At 40.9% G+C, this 19,125-nt stretch overlaps 1 protein-coding gene and 1 pseudogene across 1 annotated transcript in view; one reads left to right on the top strand and one right to left on the bottom strand.

Annotated features, from left to right (window-relative positions):
* LOC109250420 (adhesion G-protein coupled receptor G4) overlaps positions 1 to 19,125 on the bottom strand; it is a 63,768-nt gene that overhangs the window by 21,232 nt on the left and 23,411 nt on the right. Inside the window, exons 8-12 of the mRNA XM_053891327.1 lie at positions 12,884 to 13,018; positions 8,436 to 8,555; positions 4,922 to 4,967; positions 3,138 to 3,241; positions 648 to 769 (exon numbers count right to left, since the gene is read on the bottom strand). Coding sequence (XP_053747302.1) covers positions 648 to 769; positions 3,138 to 3,241; positions 4,922 to 4,967; positions 8,436 to 8,555; positions 12,884 to 13,018 — 527 coding nt within the window. The remainder of the gene's footprint in view (positions 1 to 647; positions 770 to 3,137; positions 3,242 to 4,921; positions 4,968 to 8,435; positions 8,556 to 12,883; positions 13,019 to 19,125) is intronic.
* Positions 5,165 to 6,282, top strand: LOC109250416 (protein SET-like; annotated as a pseudogene).

The following is a 19,125-nucleotide window of genomic DNA, read 5'->3' as shown; positions in this document are numbered from 1 at the left end:
GCATCCTACAAAAAAGTCCTTTGTCAGATATATGCATTACAATATGCATTTTAAATATCTTCTCCCAATTTGTGGTTTGCCTTTTCACTATCTTCATGGTGTCTTTTTTAAAAAAAAATTTTTTTAATGTTTATTTTTGAGAGAGAGAGAGAGAGAGACAGAGTGTGAGTCGGGGAGGGGCAGAGAGAGAGAGAGAAAGAGAAAGAGAGAGACAAAGAATCTGAAGTAGGCTCCAGGCCCTGAGCTGTCAGCACCAGAGCCCCATATGGTGCTCAAACCCAGGAGACATGTGATCATGACCTGAGCCGAAGTCGGACGCTTAACCAACTCCCAACGCCACCCAGGCACCTCAATGGTGTCTTTTGATAAAAGAAGTTCTTAAATTCAATGAAATCCAATTTATCAACTTTTCCTTTTATGCTTAGTGTTTTTGTATTGCTTTTTAAAAATCGAATTACAACCCCCCCCCCTCTCTTTAGAGGAGCCTGGGTTGTTAGTTTTTCATCTATGCACTTCATAATCTAATGGATTTGACCTCTTCTTATTGTGATGAATAGGAACATTTTACGAAATTAACATGGTTACAGTGACAACAGCATTCATCAAACCAAATTAAACCTACTCAGAGCAGGACTTTATCAACTTACTGAAAAGCTATGTATGTCACCATTGCAACTCCCAGGAAAATGGAGGAGATTCCACATCCAATGTATGTTATAAGCACTAATATCCGTTCATTCACTGCATCCACTGCAGACCTGGATAAATCCTAGGAAATGCAATAGGCTGTGTTTGATACATTTTCCAGAGCAAGTTTATGGTAAAAGCCTTCCAGGGATCACTAGCGGCAGGTTCTCAGGATATATAGCATCTCAGCTATAGCTCTTACAAAACCGGGGTACGTGGATGGGTATACGATAAGACTGTATGTTGTTTTTTTGAGTATGCCTAGTGCAACTTACTGTGTACAGGTCATGAAGAGTCATCAACAGCACTGGAAGAACATTTAGTCCTTGGTTTTATTGTCATTAACATGTTCCACACTTAAAATATAACCAAACTAATAGAGGTGAATTTGGGATGCAAAGTGAATCATTATTTGAACTAAGCGTCCCCAAACACTACACAGAACATTAAAAAATGTTCCTTTTCTTTAGACTTTAAATAACTTTCATGAAATTAAGAGACAAAATGGGCTTTAGGGATCACATAATCCAGAAATGTCTTAACCTGAGGACCATAGGAAACCTGAAATGGCATGCAGAGTCATAGGAATCTGTGTGTGCCTTGTTCTGGACACAAGGTCCGCAGTTTTCCTCAGATACTTATAGAGATTTATGAATTATAAAAGGTTAAGAAGCACTGGTCCCCCCGGTAGTTCCCAACTGGAAGCGATATTGCCCTTCTCCCAGGGACATTGGCAATGTCTGGAAACATTTTGGTTGCCATAACTGGGGGTGCTACTGGCATTTAGTGGGCAGAGGCCAGGGATGTTGTTCAACATCCTGCAATGCAGAGAACAGTCCCCACAGTAAAGAATTCTTTGGTTCAGAATATCATTAGTGCCAAGGTTAAGAAATCTCGGTCCACTCCCACCTTTCACGTTTCAGAAGACAAATCTAAGGTCCAAACAAGTAAACCAACCTGATCAAGATCAGATAGGTAGTTAGTGACAGAGCTGGGATGTGAGCCCTGGTCTTTTGACCCCCTACCAACTTGGAGAGAACTCAACGTAATTCCTACAATTCAGTAAGTATCAATGGAGTGCCTCTCCTTTTTGAATAAACATGGTTAAAAAAGAAAAGAAAAGGAATATAAAACAGACACTCGGCCCTCAAGGAGCCTACCATTAGTAGGAGAAACAACTCGTGCACAACACATTTAGATAACAGTATATCATATATATAATAAAGTAAGTTAAGAAAACTAAGAAAGTACTCAGAAAGGGGTCGAGAAGAAGAAATACATTTTAGAGCCATCGTCTTCCTTCCTTCCTTTTTTTTTTTTTTTAAGTAAACTCTCCGTGCACCATGGGGCTCAAACTCACAAGCCCAAGATCAAGAGTGGCATGCCAACTGAGCCACCCAGACGCCCCTTTGAGAGCCATTTTGGAGGAAACCTCAGCAAGTCCTGATGTTAGGGAGGGCCATAGGGAACTAAAGAGATGGTAGAGTTAACTAACTAATGAGGCTCTAAGCCCGAATATGTGAATTGGTCAGATAGCTCTTGTACTGTTCTTGCAGCCTGACAATTAAAAATTTGAATGACGATACCCTTTGACCCAGCAATTCTACTGCCATCAATTTATCCTACAGAAATAGTTACACCAGTGTTAGGAGATAAAATGAGTAAAAATGTGTCTTACAGCATTGCTCATGATGGGGGAAAACAGCAACAACTAAAACGCCTGTCTATTGGGGACTGGTTAAATTCACTGTGTTAAATCCACACAAGAGAATTCTATAAAGATGTTGTGAAAATTGAAGTAGATGGATATGTATTTGCCCGAAAGGTGTCCCACTGTATTGTTTAGTGCAAGGCCAGTGGCAAAAAGAGGGTGAATACTTTGATCCCATTTTTATAAAATAACAACGTGTTAATATACACATAGGAAAGGAATGTGAAAGAATGCATATAAAGGTGTTAAAGTGGTGATCTTGGGGTGCCTAATGGCTCAGTCAGTTTTTAAGCATCTGGCTCCTGATTTTAGTTCAGGTCATGATCTCACAGTCATGAGATAAAGCCCTGTGTCCAGCTCCATGCTGACAGCACAGAGCCTACTTGGGATTCTCTGTCTCTGTCTCTGTGTCTCTGTGTCTCTCTGTCTCTCTCTCCCCCCACCTGCCCTCCCCCCCCTCAAAAATAAATAGATAAACTTTAAAAAAAGGTGGTGATCTCTTGGGAGGGGGATTATAGGGACCTTTTCTGTCATGTTTGAATCTTGAGAAGCAGACATTACTTTTACAAGGAGAAAAAATAAATATTTATTTCAATCTGCCTTACTTCGGATGGACGAAGAGGGGGCTTTCTCCCCCTTGCATGCCACTTTTCCATAAGAGTTCACACATATATTTCTGGTCTGTAATCTAATAAAAGTTGTCCAAATTCTATCAAGGAGCGATTAAGAGACAACTCACCATTAAGACTCCAAAATGGGTGAGGTGGTCACACTGACAGATTGTGTGATTTACGTCTGTTTCCTTTACTTTACAGCCTGACGAGTTCCATCCACCTTGCCCATCTGCAGGAGACAGAAGGGAATTTCAAAGCAATTTTGTTTTTCTCAGAAATGTTTAACTTTTCATTATGGGCACCTTCCGAGCGTGTGTTATAATTAGTATTCTTTGTTAAGAGAATAAGATAGAGGTATAGTTGAACATTGAAATGAAATTAAGTCTAATAGGTGAAATTGACTTTTTGGGAACTTCATGCATGGCATACCCTCTTTGGCTCTCACTTCTGGTTCTGGCACAGGAACTTCTACAGATTCCTGCCAGAGATGAGGACAGACTCTAATCACGAACAACAGTTATGCCACCATGCTGGAGTGACAGAGTAAGAACTGTTTTCTTAAGTAGCACAAATAGAAAACAGGTAGATCTAGAACTTTCTGAAGGACATGAGCTATGGAATATGGGCTGACATTTTGGCCTGCTTGGTGGCCCCAGAATAGACATCTGAAACAACCAGTTCAAGCCAGATCATGGTCTGTCACTCCTTAGGGCCAATTAGAGTCTCTGGTTTACTTGACACTTGCCTAGTTTCTCACTCCTGAGCTTATTTAGGGGTTTTAAAACCAACCCTCGCACCTCCATAACCTGTAGATCTCAGATACTAGGCCAGATCTAGAGTAAAACGTCCAGTATAGCACTAGACCAGAGAGGTTATCATAAAATAGGCAGCTAAGTGTCATTAAAATTTGTCCATCCAGGATAACTCCATAGATTCCAGAGGTTCTGGATCCATGGACGGAGGGTGGGGGGCAAAGGGTGACCCGGGAGAAGTCTGGCAACTGGCATTGGTGAGCATGCGGATTAACTTACTGAGGCTGTGGGGGTCAAGGCTCATCATTTTACAAGAATCTTATCCTGGGAGACTTGGAGAAGATCAGGAAAGGACATGCTATCCCTGTTGTAGGAAAGGACTGGTAGTCCCACATCCCAGGGAGTCAAGCCAGAGGAGAATTTCCTTTTTCTCCCAGAATTTCAGAGAGACTGAAAAGGGAAAAGTTCCCAGGCAGAGGGGCACATAGTCATTCTTGGCATTCCAGGGAAAATGGATTCTGGGTGGGAATACTTTGAGATTTGGCAATATCCCTGGAGATTCCAAGGGAGAAGGCAAGCCTAGGAGGAGGCCCTTTAGCAATCCCCAAGCCCAATTCCTTCTCTTACTGTCCCCAACGACTCATACCTAGCCAAACAGGAAGGGCCATTTGAGACCCCCCAAGAAGTCTTACCCCCTCAATGAAAAGATAAAAAGATTGGGGCCCCAAGAGAGTCAATGGACTACCCAAGGTCACACAGTCAGTCTAGAAGAGATGAGGGGAATAAAGAAGATAGTAGATGTTGCAAATCTTCGTGGGAAAACACAGATGAAAAGCCAGGTGTTCGTTTCTCAACTTGCTTCAAACAGCTCAAGGCCACTCTGCACCCGGTCTTCCAATTTTCCTTATTCCCGAGCTATATGATTTTTTTCTAATCCCCCAAATAAGTCTCTTATCAAGAAGAAAGGGCTTCTTTTTTTAACCTCCCATGCCCTAACTAGGTGTAAAACTAATATTCGTATCTTGGTCCGTCAGAGTTCTCTGTAGGGTCTGGTAAGACAGCACGGTTCCAAGTCATCCAACGGCCAACTAGAAAAATGGTCAGGGGCAAAGTCGCACTGAGAGCCGAAAACAAAGCTTGCTAAGAAAAATACTTACCGTTACTCCCAAAGTCCCAAAACGCACAGTGAACTTGATCATAATTCTAGAAAAAAAAAAAAGACAAATCGGAGGTAAACATCTTTCCTTGTGATACTTTCCACATGATGACAACTACACACAAGAAACATGTTTCTTCTTCATGTTTTTTTCAAACAGTAGAGACACACATACTTAGATCATTCGCTAGTTGGTTTTAAGACTAACCCCAGGTGACTTGGGGTTTACAAGTGAGAAAATGGCATGTTACCGAACGATGGTCTGGTGCGTGCCCTTTAAAATATTTGGTAAAGAGGAGTAATCAGAGCTTCTTCCAGATGTGCATCTGCCCTTATTTCATGGCCCTTCCTCACAGCATGGCTCTCAAAGCCAGTCTTCCCTCCCGCCTCACAGGAAGAAAAAGAGACTGTCTCCTGCCCCTAAGCTGAAGGAGACGTCAACTTGTCAACACTTGCCGAAGGGGGGAAAAAAAAAGAGCAGCAAGAAGGAGCTGAACATATTGATGAAGTACAAAATGAAATAGACAGACTTATGCATGAGCCAGTGAGGACATTTTGAAAGTACAACAGGAATATAACAAATTCTGCCAACCATTTTTTCAGAAAAGGTTGGAATTGATCGCCAAGATCCCAGATTTGGGGGTAACAGCATTTGTCAACCATCCACAGTGTCTGCACTGCCTGGGGAGGAGGGTGGAGACCCTGCATTATTTTTTTTTAATGTTTTTAAGTAGGCTTCACACCCAGCATGGGGCTTCAACTCACAACCTGGAGATCAAGACCTGAAGCTGAGATCAAGAGTTGGACGCTTAACTGAGCCACCCAGGTGCCCCGGAAGGGGGGCTGCATTATCTGACAAGAGTTGAAGTGACAGAATTTGGAGATATTCAATCAGGTTACAGAATAGATTTTTACTGTGATGAAAACCCTTACTTCAAAAATAAAATTCTTTCCACAGAATTTCATCAGGACAAGAATGGCATTCCCTCTTCCAAGTCCACTGAAATCAAGTGGAAATCCAGAGAGGATCTGATGAAATGTTCCAGTCAAACACAGGATAGAGCCAGTAGGAAGAGACAGCGTGAGGCATCAGAGAGCTTCTTCACCTGCTTTACTGACCATTCTGATGCAGATGAGTTTGGAGGGGTCACCAAAGACAGTATTTGGCCAGATCTGTGACAGCGCTATTTCGTTCCCAAAACGGATGATGAAGGAGGAGGAGGGGAGGAAGAAGATGATGATGATGAAAATGAAGGAGGATTGGAAGATATTGATGAAGGGGGTGACGATGAAGGTGAGGAAGCCGAACGTGACAATGAGGGGGAGGAAGGAGAGGAGGAGGAGGAAGGAAAAGCTGACTAATGGAACACACATGGATTCCAACCTTTCTTTGTCTCTGAGAAATTTCCTCGTCCCTGAGAGCAAGTAGCTCTCTTTCTTTTCCCCCTCCTCTTGTGCTCATTCACCCTGTTTTTTGAAGCCTCTTTTCTCCCCTTTTATATCATGGTTCTCAACTTATTGTGGGGGGGAAATACCTTGAGCATCATACAGTGGGAAAATAATCTCTAGCCTTTTCTGTTCCAAATGAACTTTTATCCCTTCCTGTCTCAACAAAACTTGATGGAGTCAACACCACCGTGCTCTGTGAGAAAACAGAAAAACTTTCTGCCCCCCTAGTTCTGCTGGAGTCCGGAGGGTGCTAGCCCCTGGGTAGGAGGACATATAATTCTAGCTTTTTCCCTACTTTCTCTGTATATTGGGCTCAGAGATTGCAGTGTTCCTATGGGAATATGAACAGTGAGCATTACCAACGTGTACCTGTCCACTTTCTCTTGTTTAAAACAAACAAAAAACCTTTAAAAAATGGGGTTATAGAAGGTCAGCAGGGGCGCCTGGCTGGCTCAGTCAGTTAAGCGTCCGACTCTTGATTTCGGCTGAGGTTGTGATCTCATGGTTTGTGAGATCGAGCCCTGTGTTGGGCTCTGCACTGACAGCGCAGAGCCTGCTTGGGATTCTCTCTCTCCCTCTCTCTCTCTCTTCCCCTTCCCTGCTCATGCTCTATCTCTCAAAATCAAGAGTTTTTTTTTTTTTTTTTTAAATAGAAGGTCAGCCAAGGGTTGGGTTTGAGATGTTTGGGTGGGCTAAGTGGGCATTCTGACAACAATAGCTTCTCCTCTGGCATGTTAAGTTGTGATGTTTAACGGACATCCTTGCAGTTGAAGATGACACTTTGATAAAATGACATTCTCTCCTAATAATGACTTGAGCCCAGCCACTCAACGGGAGAATCAGCAGAACCTGTAGGATCATATTTGGAATTGACATGCGTTATTGTAATTTTGTTCCTATTGATGTTTAAATTTTCTTTTTGTTTCACTGGAAAGGAACGATGATGCTCAATTTGTTAAAAGTGTACAAGTGGCTTTGTTACAGTAAAACTAAACATGTACACACACACACACACTATATATATATATATATATATATATATATATATATATATATATACATATATATGGTAACACAAGAATTTGTCACACTCTCCTGGTGCAAGACCCAGGAGGAGCCTCTGGATGGTCAATGCAGGTCTGATGTGGGGTAGGTGTTCCTGATGGGACTTTGGAATTTGGAGCTCACAGCTGAGATCAAGCCTTATGGATACCAAGTTGAGCTGCATGCTTATTAGACCCAGCGGGCATTGCTGGGGCCTCACCAGCTCCTAGAATGTCCAGGGAACTGGAGACAATGAGAAATTGGTTATTGGTGGATGCCTGGAGAGCTGGGGCCCCTGCTGGAATTGAGAGCTCTTACCCATCTAACATGTTCCATTTGGTATCTGTTTTTTATTACTTCCCTCTCCCACTCTTCCTTCTTCCTCTCTAGAATTAAGACCTGTGAAAAATATGCTGTGCCATATGGTCTTCTAGATTGGGAATAAAGGAAACTATTAAGACTTCACACTGGACATACATTAACATCAAAGAATGGAATAGTAGTTCATTCTTATACTACAGCTAAATTTGATCATTTAGTAATATATACCGTATGTTATGCCATATGACTATGGCTTTAATCCTTTGGTGATAATTAATACATATTTTGATGCTCTCCATGGCAATTCAAAAGGATAAAAATGTCCAATTATTTTAAATTGCTTGCCTCACTCAAAAACAAATGGAATTAAATATCATTTAGTGTGATGGGACAACTGAAAGACCCACCCACCCTAGTCAGTCCTCTCTGCCGATCTGTCATAGTGCTAGGAGCCCACCATTACTTAGTTATCCCCTGAAGCTATGGCATTATTTCTAGAAGGCCTCCATTACTTAGTTATCCCCTGAAGCTATGGCATTATTTCTAGAAGGCCTCCATTACAACACATCTCTACTATCTGGAATGGGACGATCTTCATTGAGTCTTAGAATCACATATGTTAAGTAGCCAATTGTGTTTAACAAGAAATTCACGAGGGGTTCTGAGGCCTTTCTATTCCGAGGTGAAAATGGGTATGTTACCTGGTTTCCTCCAACATGCTGCAGAGAAATAACCACTGGGTCAGCCAAGTTTTGAACTGATGTATGTGAAACGCTGGCACTCACCACAAAGGTAGTTAATGCTTTAGTGACATTTTTGGTCTGTAGATGAAACATATAAGGGAGAGGGGTTCAGGTCCTAAATTTCCAATTTCTTGCCTGTTAATCGACTCAGAATTATTAATGCACGGCACTAGGTACAGAAATATAGAAAAGAAATTCACAAGCTGAGGAGAAATCTTTATTTTTTATTTACTTTTTAATTTTTTAAAGATTTTATTTGTTTTCAGAGTAAACTCTGCCCCCAACATTGGGCTCAAACTCACGACCCCAAGGCCCAGAGTCGCGTGCTCTAATGACTGAGCCGGCCGGGTGCCCCTGAGAAGAAATTTTTAGACGTCATTTAGCTCACCTCCTGTCTTCACATAAGGTCTCAATTTTACCCAGCTAAAACAATTCACTAATCCCAGCTACATACCCAAATATCTATTAAAAAAAAAAGCATTGGCTTTGTTAATATTTTGTTGTTACCTGCAACTCAGTAGCGCACTAGGAACAAAGTGAAACTATTCCCGACTTTGATAACTCTCTGAACCCTGACACTTGGGGCACTTTCAGAAGATGCCACATTTCTGAGCCCTGAAGCCACTGAGAACTGGCTGATTGTGAACACAGCCTGGGGCTCTGCTAGGAAGCTACTCATTTCATGTTCCTGCCCAGCTGTGTTCATCCGAAACCAACCTAGTGGTTCAATGCTCCCTTCCCAGAGGAATTCCCCCGGGGGCGGCATGAGGTAGAGGTGGACCTACAGCACAATATGGTGGCAAGGGCCCTGGCTGACAGTCAAAAGACCAAGTGCTAGCCCAAGCCCTCTTGTTCCTTGAAAGCCTCTTCCCCTCTCTGTTACACTGGTAACAGGAAGAAAAGTGGACCAGGCGATACCTAACAACCCTCTCAATTTAGTCTAAGACATACAGTTTTCTGTAATGGAGATGCCAAAAGAGGGGCAACACACAGAGACCCAGGACTTAATTAACCTGTCCTCAGGTTTTATTTTCCTTTCCTACAAAATGGCGGCCATGCGGGAAAAGGAGCTAAATCATTTCTCACTCTTCCGCTCTTTGGTTCTAGGCTCAAGTTTTACCAGTTTCACTTCTGAACCTTTTAGAGAAGTTGTTCCCTCTGCCCAAAGCGCTCCTCCATCCTTCTCCCTGCCCCCTTTCATCTCCTAGCTTCTACTCAACCTCGGGTTTCAGCCAACACCTCTGTAGGCCTTTCCTGATCTCCCAGACAAGGGTAGGTGTTCTCTTCTATGCTCCCAGAGCCCCTGTGCCATATTGTACTTGCCTAATGCTCCGTCCTTCTCCTAGAGAACTGCCACTAGTGGAGGAGGAGGTGTGTGTTTTCCAAGAGGGGTGTCTTAGCAACAATTTTTTTTAATATATGAAATTTATTGTCAAATTGGTTTTCATACAACACCCAGTGCTCATCCCAACAGGTGCCCTCCTCAATACTCATCACCCACCCTCCCCTCCCTCCCACCCCCCATCAACCCTCAGTTTGTTCTCAGTTTTTAAGAGTCTCTTATGCTTTGGCTCTCTCCCACTCTAACCTCTTTTTTTTTTTTTTCCTTCCCCTCCCCCATGGGTTCCTGTTAAGTTTCTCAGGATCCACGTAAGAGGGAACACATATGGTATCTGTCTTTCTCTGACTGACTTATTTCACTTAGAATCACACTCTCCAGTTCCATCCACGTTGCTACAAAGGGCCATATTTCGTTCTTTCTCATTGCCACGTAGTACTCCATTGTGTATATAAACCACAATTTCTTTATCCACTCATCAGTTGATGGACATTTAGGCTCTTTCCATCACTTGGCTATTGTTGAGAGTGCTGCTATAAACATTGGGGTAAAAGTGCCCCTATCTTAGCAACAATTTTTAAAGTAATATGGTGTAATGGCAGTTAAGATTTTGATCAAAAGATGTTAGAGGAAGCTGCATCAAAGCAAGGCCATGAGACTCGGGACCCAGGGGAAAGGGAGCTAGAGGCTGGCATCTATTCTAAGTAGCCCCCCCAACAATCAGGGGCACAGGCCCCTGACTCAGGTCATCCCCTTCAAAGTTGGAATCTTTAGGCTTCTGTTCTCCCATCGGACTGTAAGCTCTATGAGGGCAGGCACCATGTCTGTCTTGCTTGCTGTTGTATCCCCAGCATCCAGCACCACACAAGACACACAGTAGGAATTTGATAAATATTTGCGGACCGAATAATAATTGTGTGACCAAATGAATACACTGTGTCATCTCTAGCAGGTCCCTTCCCCTCAATACCCTCATTGGTAAAAGGAGATGCGCCACTGTGAGTTACAAGGGCCCTTCCAGTTCTGAAAGTGATGGCACCATGACGTCTGTCGGCTAATTTTGGCAAAGATCTTTAATCCCCTTCAATGGAAGGTGTCAGTGAATAAAAATTACTGATTAGGGGTGGAATCTATGCAACATAAATTTATCTTCTGTTCTATGAGACAAACACAGCCCTCTACAGAAAGGAGAGAAATTAAGACAAAAATAATGGCATGTCAGATGATACAGGGAAATTTCAAGCTTACCAAAAGGGTCGGAGTGCTATGAGCCACATTCTTAATTTTTATTAAAGTCTTTGTTCATTAACTCTCTTGTCTCAGACCTAACCAGTTTTTTTCCTTGTTTTTTAAAGATAAGCCTTAATAAATATGTATCTACTGAAAACATGTTGGGTACCTAGCCCTGTGCTAGGATCCACGAAAATAAAACATGTCTGACCCATGACATATGCCACAATCTACTTAGGGAAACCAGACCAGAAACTAGATGGAGGTGTAAGACAAGAATGCAAGCAGGGGGTGAGGAGGAAAGCAGGGGCTCACGAACTCCAGGCAGGCTTTCTGGGTGGGATTTGAGCTAAATCCACAAGAACAAATAGGATTTAGATAGAAATGGGAGCCACTAGAGAATTCCAAGAGAACAGAAGCTACCCTACAGATGTAGCCGGAGACGATGTATTATATTTGAGTTGGTATGTGGTATGGGTATGTGGTATATTTAAGCTGGCCCAGTACAATCTCCCTGCAATGACTCTGTGAATATTTGACCATTATAAATTCATTCCTTTGGATAGCCTCTCTAGGAAATGAAAACATACTTGACTGTTAATGTATGGATCTCTTAAATACTTGAACTTTGGAGTCAGACAGCCTGGATTGGATTACTAGTTATACCACTTCCTAGCCGTGTGACCTTGAGCAAAATCACTTAGCCTCTTTGTTTTAGTCCATCCAAGCTGTTAGAACAAAATACCAGACCGAGTGGCTTATCAACAACAGAAACTTATTTGTCACAGCTGTCGAGATTGGAAGTCCAAGAGCAGGGTGCCTACATGGTCAAGTTCTGGTGAAGGCTTGCTTTCTGGTTGCTAGATGGCATCTTCTTGCTGGGCCCTCACATGATGGAAGAGTCAAGCAAGCTCTCTGGAGCCTCTTGCATAAGATAACTGATCCCATTGTGACGGCTGCACCCTCAGGACCTCATCCCCTCCCAAAGGCTCCACCTCCTAATACCATCATCTTGGGGGTTAGGGTGTTAACGCATGAATTCTGGGGGACACAGCATTCAGACCACAGCACTCTTTGGGTCAAGGTTTCTCATAAGCAAATGAGATAATAAAGTGTGAATGTTAACAGTTAATAGTGATCATCAACTATTTCGTGCCAGCTCTGGGTGCTGTCTTCCCAACAGCTAGATGGGGCAGAGTGGGCCAAACAAATGAACCTGTTGTTAGACTGAGCCCCCCAAACAGGCCAATAATGATAGCAACGCATAGTTGACTTTAAATTCTGCCGGTCTGGCCCCAGAATCTGTGCTCATAACCACCACATCGTACTGCCTCTTTGTTTTAATGACGGGTGGGACAGGAGCCCTCAGAAAAGGTTCTGTGGAGGGGGTAGGAAGGAGCAAAAAGTGCTTGAAGGCAAGGGTCTCGCTGGACACCACTCAGCTGCGAATAAATTGGCCCCAAAGAGTGGGCATGTGAGGCTTTGAGGAGCCAGGGGAGATTCGGGGGCAAAGCACAGGCCAGCTGAAGCAGCATTGCAGCAGGAGAACTTGCTGTTCTTTTCTGGTTTGAAAACATCTTGAGGCCTCTGTTTGGTCACCAGATAATCCTTAAGGTTCCTTCCAAAACTGAGAGGCTGTGAAAATTAAACACTGTGGAACATCATTAAAGAAGATGTTGATTCATTCTGAGGGCCAGGGTTTGTGCCAGGAGACTCACAGAATAAATCAGAGAGCGTATTCTAAAATAAACAGAACGTCATGAAAATAGCAAGAGTTCATAATTACAATGAGTCACCGTATGTCACCTCGTGACAGTTACCAGAGGCAAGAACTTACCTTAAAGAGTGAAGTTTGGCCAAAAAAATTAAACAAGATGGTGTGTAAGCTGCTAAGAGGAATTCTCTCCCTCAGTGATTTAGGCAAATATATGGAAGCCAAAATCCTTCCCAGAGGGACTTCACCCAGATAAATCTGCCAAGACAAGCCAGAAATAGAAACTGGAATCATCACTCATGAACCTGAAGCCCTCCCGACCTCCCACCCCAGCCACAGCCACAACCCTGGAGGACCCCGCTGTGAGGCGGAAGGGTGGGAACGAGTTCTACAAGCTATCCTTTTATGCATGGACACAAGCACACACACAAGCTCTCTCGCTCTCTCTCTCAGATCACAGGGAAAGACATGACCAGGGTGCACACAGACACACACACACACACACACACACACACACACACACAACTTTTTTCTTTCCCAACTTATCTCTGACTTTCTCTCCTTCTGATCTACTTCCACCTGGGTATGCACAGAGGTGGAAAGGGGAATGATGAATCAGGTGATTTGCCTGATTTATTGCTGAGAATCAGAAAGCCTTTGAAAGCAGGCCCTCTTTGCCCATACATTTCTGAGAGGGAAAAAAAAAAAAAAAACCAGAACAAAAACCAACACAATAGGAGCATTAGGCACTTGCCCCAAATGTCACTGGGCGATGCTTTTGTTAAAAAGCAAGGCAGAGAAGTGAGGCATTAGGCCTTAGGAATTCTTCTAGGGGCTCACTATTAGAAGAATTTGCTGATTTGATTTGGTAATAGTATTTTATAAGTACTAGACCATTTTTGAGAGTGAAAAGAACCTTTACCAATCAACTGGGACCACAATTGGTAAACCTGGACAATCCCAGGCAAACTAGGGTATATGGGCACCCTTACATGAATTTGCTCATTTAATACCTTTATCAGCTCTGAAATATATGTTGTATTATGATATCAAGAGGTTCAGGGAGATTAAATTACTTGTCTAGGGTCACACAGCTGGGATGTAATTGAATGAAGATATTTGTCATTTGGGCCTACATTTTCCCCATTATCCATGCTGCCTGTCAAGGAACTATTATCTAGCTAGCTGTATCATGGGGACATGAGAGTTTATAATATTTCTAAAAATTATTTGTGAACCCCAAAGCCATACGGTTCTTCTCCCGCACGAATGAACTCTGCTAGGGCAATGAAGTACCATGGAGAAGTTATGATTTAGCTTCAATGTGTAAGCATTGAACTTTGACGGCTTTGAACTTTGTGTGTGAACAATGTGTAAGCATTGAACTTTGATTTACCCAGAATGTGCTTGAGGTTGGTTGATTTGTTTCTCCACCAAAGTCTATAATAGAAAGCCCCGTATGTAGCCCAGATACAACGGAAGTCAACATCTGCCTCCGGCGTAGCTGAGTAGCTCGGAATGGACTCGACCCCCCTGCACATAACTATACAAAATAACCACGACTCGAAAGCACTGGAAAATGAACAAAAGCAGGCAGATTCTGGACAAGAGTAGACGCGTGGAAAAAGGTAACATTACAAAGTGAGTTAGTTACCTGTTTTCACAGCTCTTAACCTGATGGCAAGGTGAAACTAATGCTGTGAACACCACTCAAAATTCTGATAGAAAACTCGCGGTCTTGGCGGCACGAAGAATCATAAAACAAAGCCCAGGGTAACCCCAGTCTGTCACTGGAAGGTCGGGGCGGGGGCTGGGGTGAATCACGGAAAGGAGAAAGCTAGAGAAGAAGAGCCAAAATCCTGAGTATAAACTCTGCCTGGCCTCTGAACCACTAATGTACAGGACGGACTCCTATGAAGAATAAAGGAACTTAACTGAGATTTATGCTGCCATCCCAAAGATGGAATCCACAGTTCAATTCCAACTGAGTTATTTGCCTGGTATAAAAAAAGTCAATAGTTTTCTGAAGAATATACTAGAAGCCAGAATCTCCATTATATAACATTCACAGTACCCAGGACATAATTCACAATTACCCCACGTGTGAAGGAAGAATGAATGTGACCCACTTTCTCTCTCTTTTTTTTTAAAGTAGGTTCCACACTGGGTGTGAGCCCAACATGGGGCTTGAACTCAGGGCCCTGAGATCAAGACCTGAGCTGCTATCAAGTGCCAGATGCTCTAATGACTGAGCCACCCAGGTGCTCCCAAATATCACCCATTTTCAAGTGAAAAGACAATCAATGGAGATCAAACTGGAGATGACCCAGATGTTGGAGTCAGGAGACAAGGATTCTTAAGCACCTCATGTAACTATGCTCAGGTATTTAAAAGAAAATATACTTGCAATCAATCCAACAAGAAGAAATAAAAGCAGAGAAACAAGCAAAAGAAGGGACAAAATGGAAACTCTAGAACCAAAAATACAATAGCAAAAATGTTTTAATTGCACTGGATGGGTTTAAGAGTAACATGAAGATGATAGAGGTCACTGGACTGGAAGAGAAATCAGAAGTTATACTATCAGAAAAATAGATAGCAAAATGATTAAAAACATGAACTTAACCTCAGGGACCTGTGGGGTGACATCCAAAAATCTTACATACATGTAATTGGAGTCCCAAAAGGAGAGGAGAAAGAGAACAGTGAAGAGGTAATATTTAAAGAGATAATGATGGAAATTTCCCCAAATTTGATAAATTTACAGATTCAAGACATAAATTTACAGATTCAAGAATCTCAGAAAACCTCAAGCAGGATAAATGCAAAGAAAAACACACTCACACACATAAGACCAAACTGTGAAAAAACAAAGAAAATATTGAAAGCAAGCAGCGAAAAATGACCTTTTATACATCAGATACAGAGAAACAAAAATTCAAATGATTACTGACTTCTGATCAGAAAATGTGGAATCCAGAAGAGAGTAGACTATGTTCAAAATGCTAGGGGGAAAATGCTGCCAAGGGAATCCAGAATTCTATGGTAAACAAAAATATCCTTCAAGAATAAAGGCAAAATAGAGTCATTTTCAGATAAACTAAAACCAAGAAAATTCATCACCATCAGACCTGTACTACAAGAAATACTAAACAAATTTCCTTAAAGGGGTGCCTGGGTGGCTCAGTCGCTTAGGCGGCCGACTTCGGCTCAGGTCATGATCTCGCGGTCCATGAGTTCGAGCCCCGCATCGGGCTCTGTGCTGACAGCTCAGAGCCTGGAGCCTGTTTCGGATTCTGTGTCTCCCTCTCTCTGACCCTCCCCCGTTCATGCTCTGTCTCTCTGTGTCTCAAAAATAAATAAACGTTAAAAAAAAAATTTAACAAAATTAAAAAAAAAATTTCCTTAATTTGAAGGGAAAATGTTACCAAATGGAACTCTGACCTTCAGGTAAGAATGAAGAGCATTGAAAATTATAAATATATACATAAATATTAAAGACTATTTTTTTCTCTCGATTGCATAAGACTCTTTAAAGCAATAATTATAACACTGTCTTGTGGAGTTTCTGATCTACTTAGATATAATTATATGACAACTATAACATAAAAGACAGAGGTGTAAATGGATATGGATGGTCAAAGTGTTTTACATGAAGTAGTACAATATCTCCTCTAAGTATATTGCAAAATATAAAGATGCATATTGTAATTTCTAGAGCAACCATCACAAAAATAATGTAAACAGATATAACTAAAAAGTCAGTAAAAAATGAAAATTCAGTTGTAATACATATTAAAAAATTAACAAAAAAGCATCAGGAAAAGAGGATCAAAAACCAAAGGGGACAGATAGAAAATAAAATAAAATGGTAATCCTAGATCCAACCAGATCAAACATTACATTAAATGTTAAAGGACTATACACTCCATTTAAAAGGCAGATATTTTCAGGATGGATAAAAAACGTGAAACACAAGCTGTATGCTATCAACAAGAAGCACTTTTTTTTTTTTGAAGTGCACTTTGAATATGAAGAAATAGAAAATAAGTGGGTGTAAAAACAAATGTATATGGAATAGTAAGCATGAAAAAACTGCAATGACTATATTCAAATCAGATAAAATAGACCATAAGACAAAGAACATTACCAGAAACAAGTAAGATTAGAGTTATTATGGGGAAGACACAACAACACAAATGGATATTATATTTATGTCATATTATAACAGAGCCCCAAAATAAGTAAGGCAACATTTGACACAGCTAAAGGGAGAAAGAGAGAATTTCACAGAGTCAGAGATTTTAACACCCCTCTAAATTAGGAAACAGCTAGTAAAAAAATCAGTAAAGACACAGATGGCCTAAACAACATTATCGACCACCTTGAGGTCTGATATTTAAAGTACAACATATGCAACAAGTAGAACACACCAAGTGTTTCAAGTGTGTGAAACAAGTCCCAACAAATTTAAATGGATTGAAATTATCCCAAGTACACTCTGTGACCCATACGAAATAAACAAGAAATCAAAAACAACAATATGTGTTGGGTGTTCCCCAAATATTTGGGACTTAAAGAATGCACTCCTGAATAATCCACGCATCAAAGAAGAAAGTAGGAAATATTTTGAACTGACTGCTCATGAAAATACAACATATCAAAATTTGCAGACTGTAGCTAAACAGTGCTTAGAGAGATATTTATAGCTTTTTATGATTTACTAGAAAAGAAGTACCTAAAATCAATGGCCTATGGATCCACCTTAAGAAACTAGATAAAGGAGAGCAAAATAAACACAAAATAAGTACGTGAAAGGAAATACTAAAGATAAGAGCAGATAGTAACAAAATAAAAACACTCAATAAAGAAAATTAACAAAGCCAAAAGTTGGTTCTTAAAAAGGATCAACAAAATTGAAAAATCTCTGGCTATATTGACCAAGAAAAAAAGAACAAGAAAAGAAATCAACACTATCAAGAATTAAAGAGGCATTATTACAATAGATAAGAGATTGACAAATTGGTCAGCAGGTCAATCCTACCTATGGCTTGTTTTCATATATCTCAAGCTAAGAATGGCTTTTACGTTTCATTTTTAAAAGAATGTGAGGAAGGAAAGGAAAGGAAAGGAAAGGAAAGGAAAGGAAAGGAAAGGGGGGAGAGAGAGAGAGAAAGAGAGGAAGGGAGGAAGGGAGGAAGAAAAAGAGAGAAAGAAAATAAAAATTTCATCAGAGACCACCTGTGACTTACAAAGCCTAAAATATTTACTGCCTTTTACAGAAAAACTTTGCTAACCATCCCTATAAATTCTATAGACATTAAGAAATAGGAAAAGGGAACCTGGGTGGCTCAGTCCATTAAGCATCCAACTCTTGACTTCAGCTCAGGTTATGAGTTCGTGAGTTCAGCTCAACTCATAGTTTGTGAGCTCCAGCCCTGCAATGGGCTCTGTACTGACAGTGCAAAGCCAGCTTGGGATTCTATCTCTCCTCTCTCTGTGTCCCTCTTCTGCTCGTGCACGTGCTCTCTCTCTCTCCTTTCTCTCTCTCTCTCTCTCTGTCTGTCTCTCTCTTTCTCAAAATGAATAAACATTAAAAAAAGAAATAGGAAATACTATGAACAACTATTGTCAACAAGCTTCACGAGTTAGATGAAATAAATTCTTGAAATATATAAGTAACCGAAACACACAAGATGAATCAAAACATATAAATGGCTCTATATCCATTAAATTCATTGGGTTTGCTATCAAAATACTTCCCACACAGAAATTCCAGATCCAGAGAGTTTCCTAGTGAACCCTATCAAGCATTTGATGAAGGAATAACACCAACGTTACAAATACTTTCCAAAAGTAGAACAGGGACTATTTCCCAACTCACTGTTAGAAAGTTGGCACAACCCTAATCTAACTAAATAAATAAAAATAGAATTAAAAAATTAGAAAATAAAAAAATAATTAGAAATAAAATATTATTTTAAAAATGAGAAAAAATCCCAGACCAACATCCTTCATGAACATAAACACAAAAATACTTAAAATATAAGTTGAAAACAGCCGTATATAAAAAATGATAATACATTGTGACCAGTAGCTTTTCTTCCAGGAATACGAGATTGGTTTAACATCCTAAAATCAATGTAATCCACCATATTAGAAGAATAAAGGAGAAAAGCCAAACAATTATTTCAAGAGGTACAGAAAAAACATTTGACAAAATTCAACAACCATTCACAATAAAATTTTTCAGCAATCTAGGAACAGAAGGTAACTTCCTCAATCAAATAAAGGGGATCTAAAAACAAAACAAAACAAAAACATGGCTAACATCAGAGTAATGGTAAAACAGTGAACACATTTCT

The sequence above is a fragment of the Panthera pardus genome, unplaced genomic scaffold (assembly GCF_024362965.1).
Source record: "Panthera pardus isolate Hobbes unplaced genomic scaffold, ASM2436296v1 HiC_scaffold_27, whole genome shotgun sequence".
In the NCBI taxonomy this organism is placed as follows: Eukaryota; Metazoa; Chordata; class Mammalia; order Carnivora; family Felidae; genus Panthera; species Panthera pardus.
The sequence above is the reverse complement of the archived record's forward strand: the minus strand, read 5'-3'. Positions and strand labels throughout refer to the sequence as shown.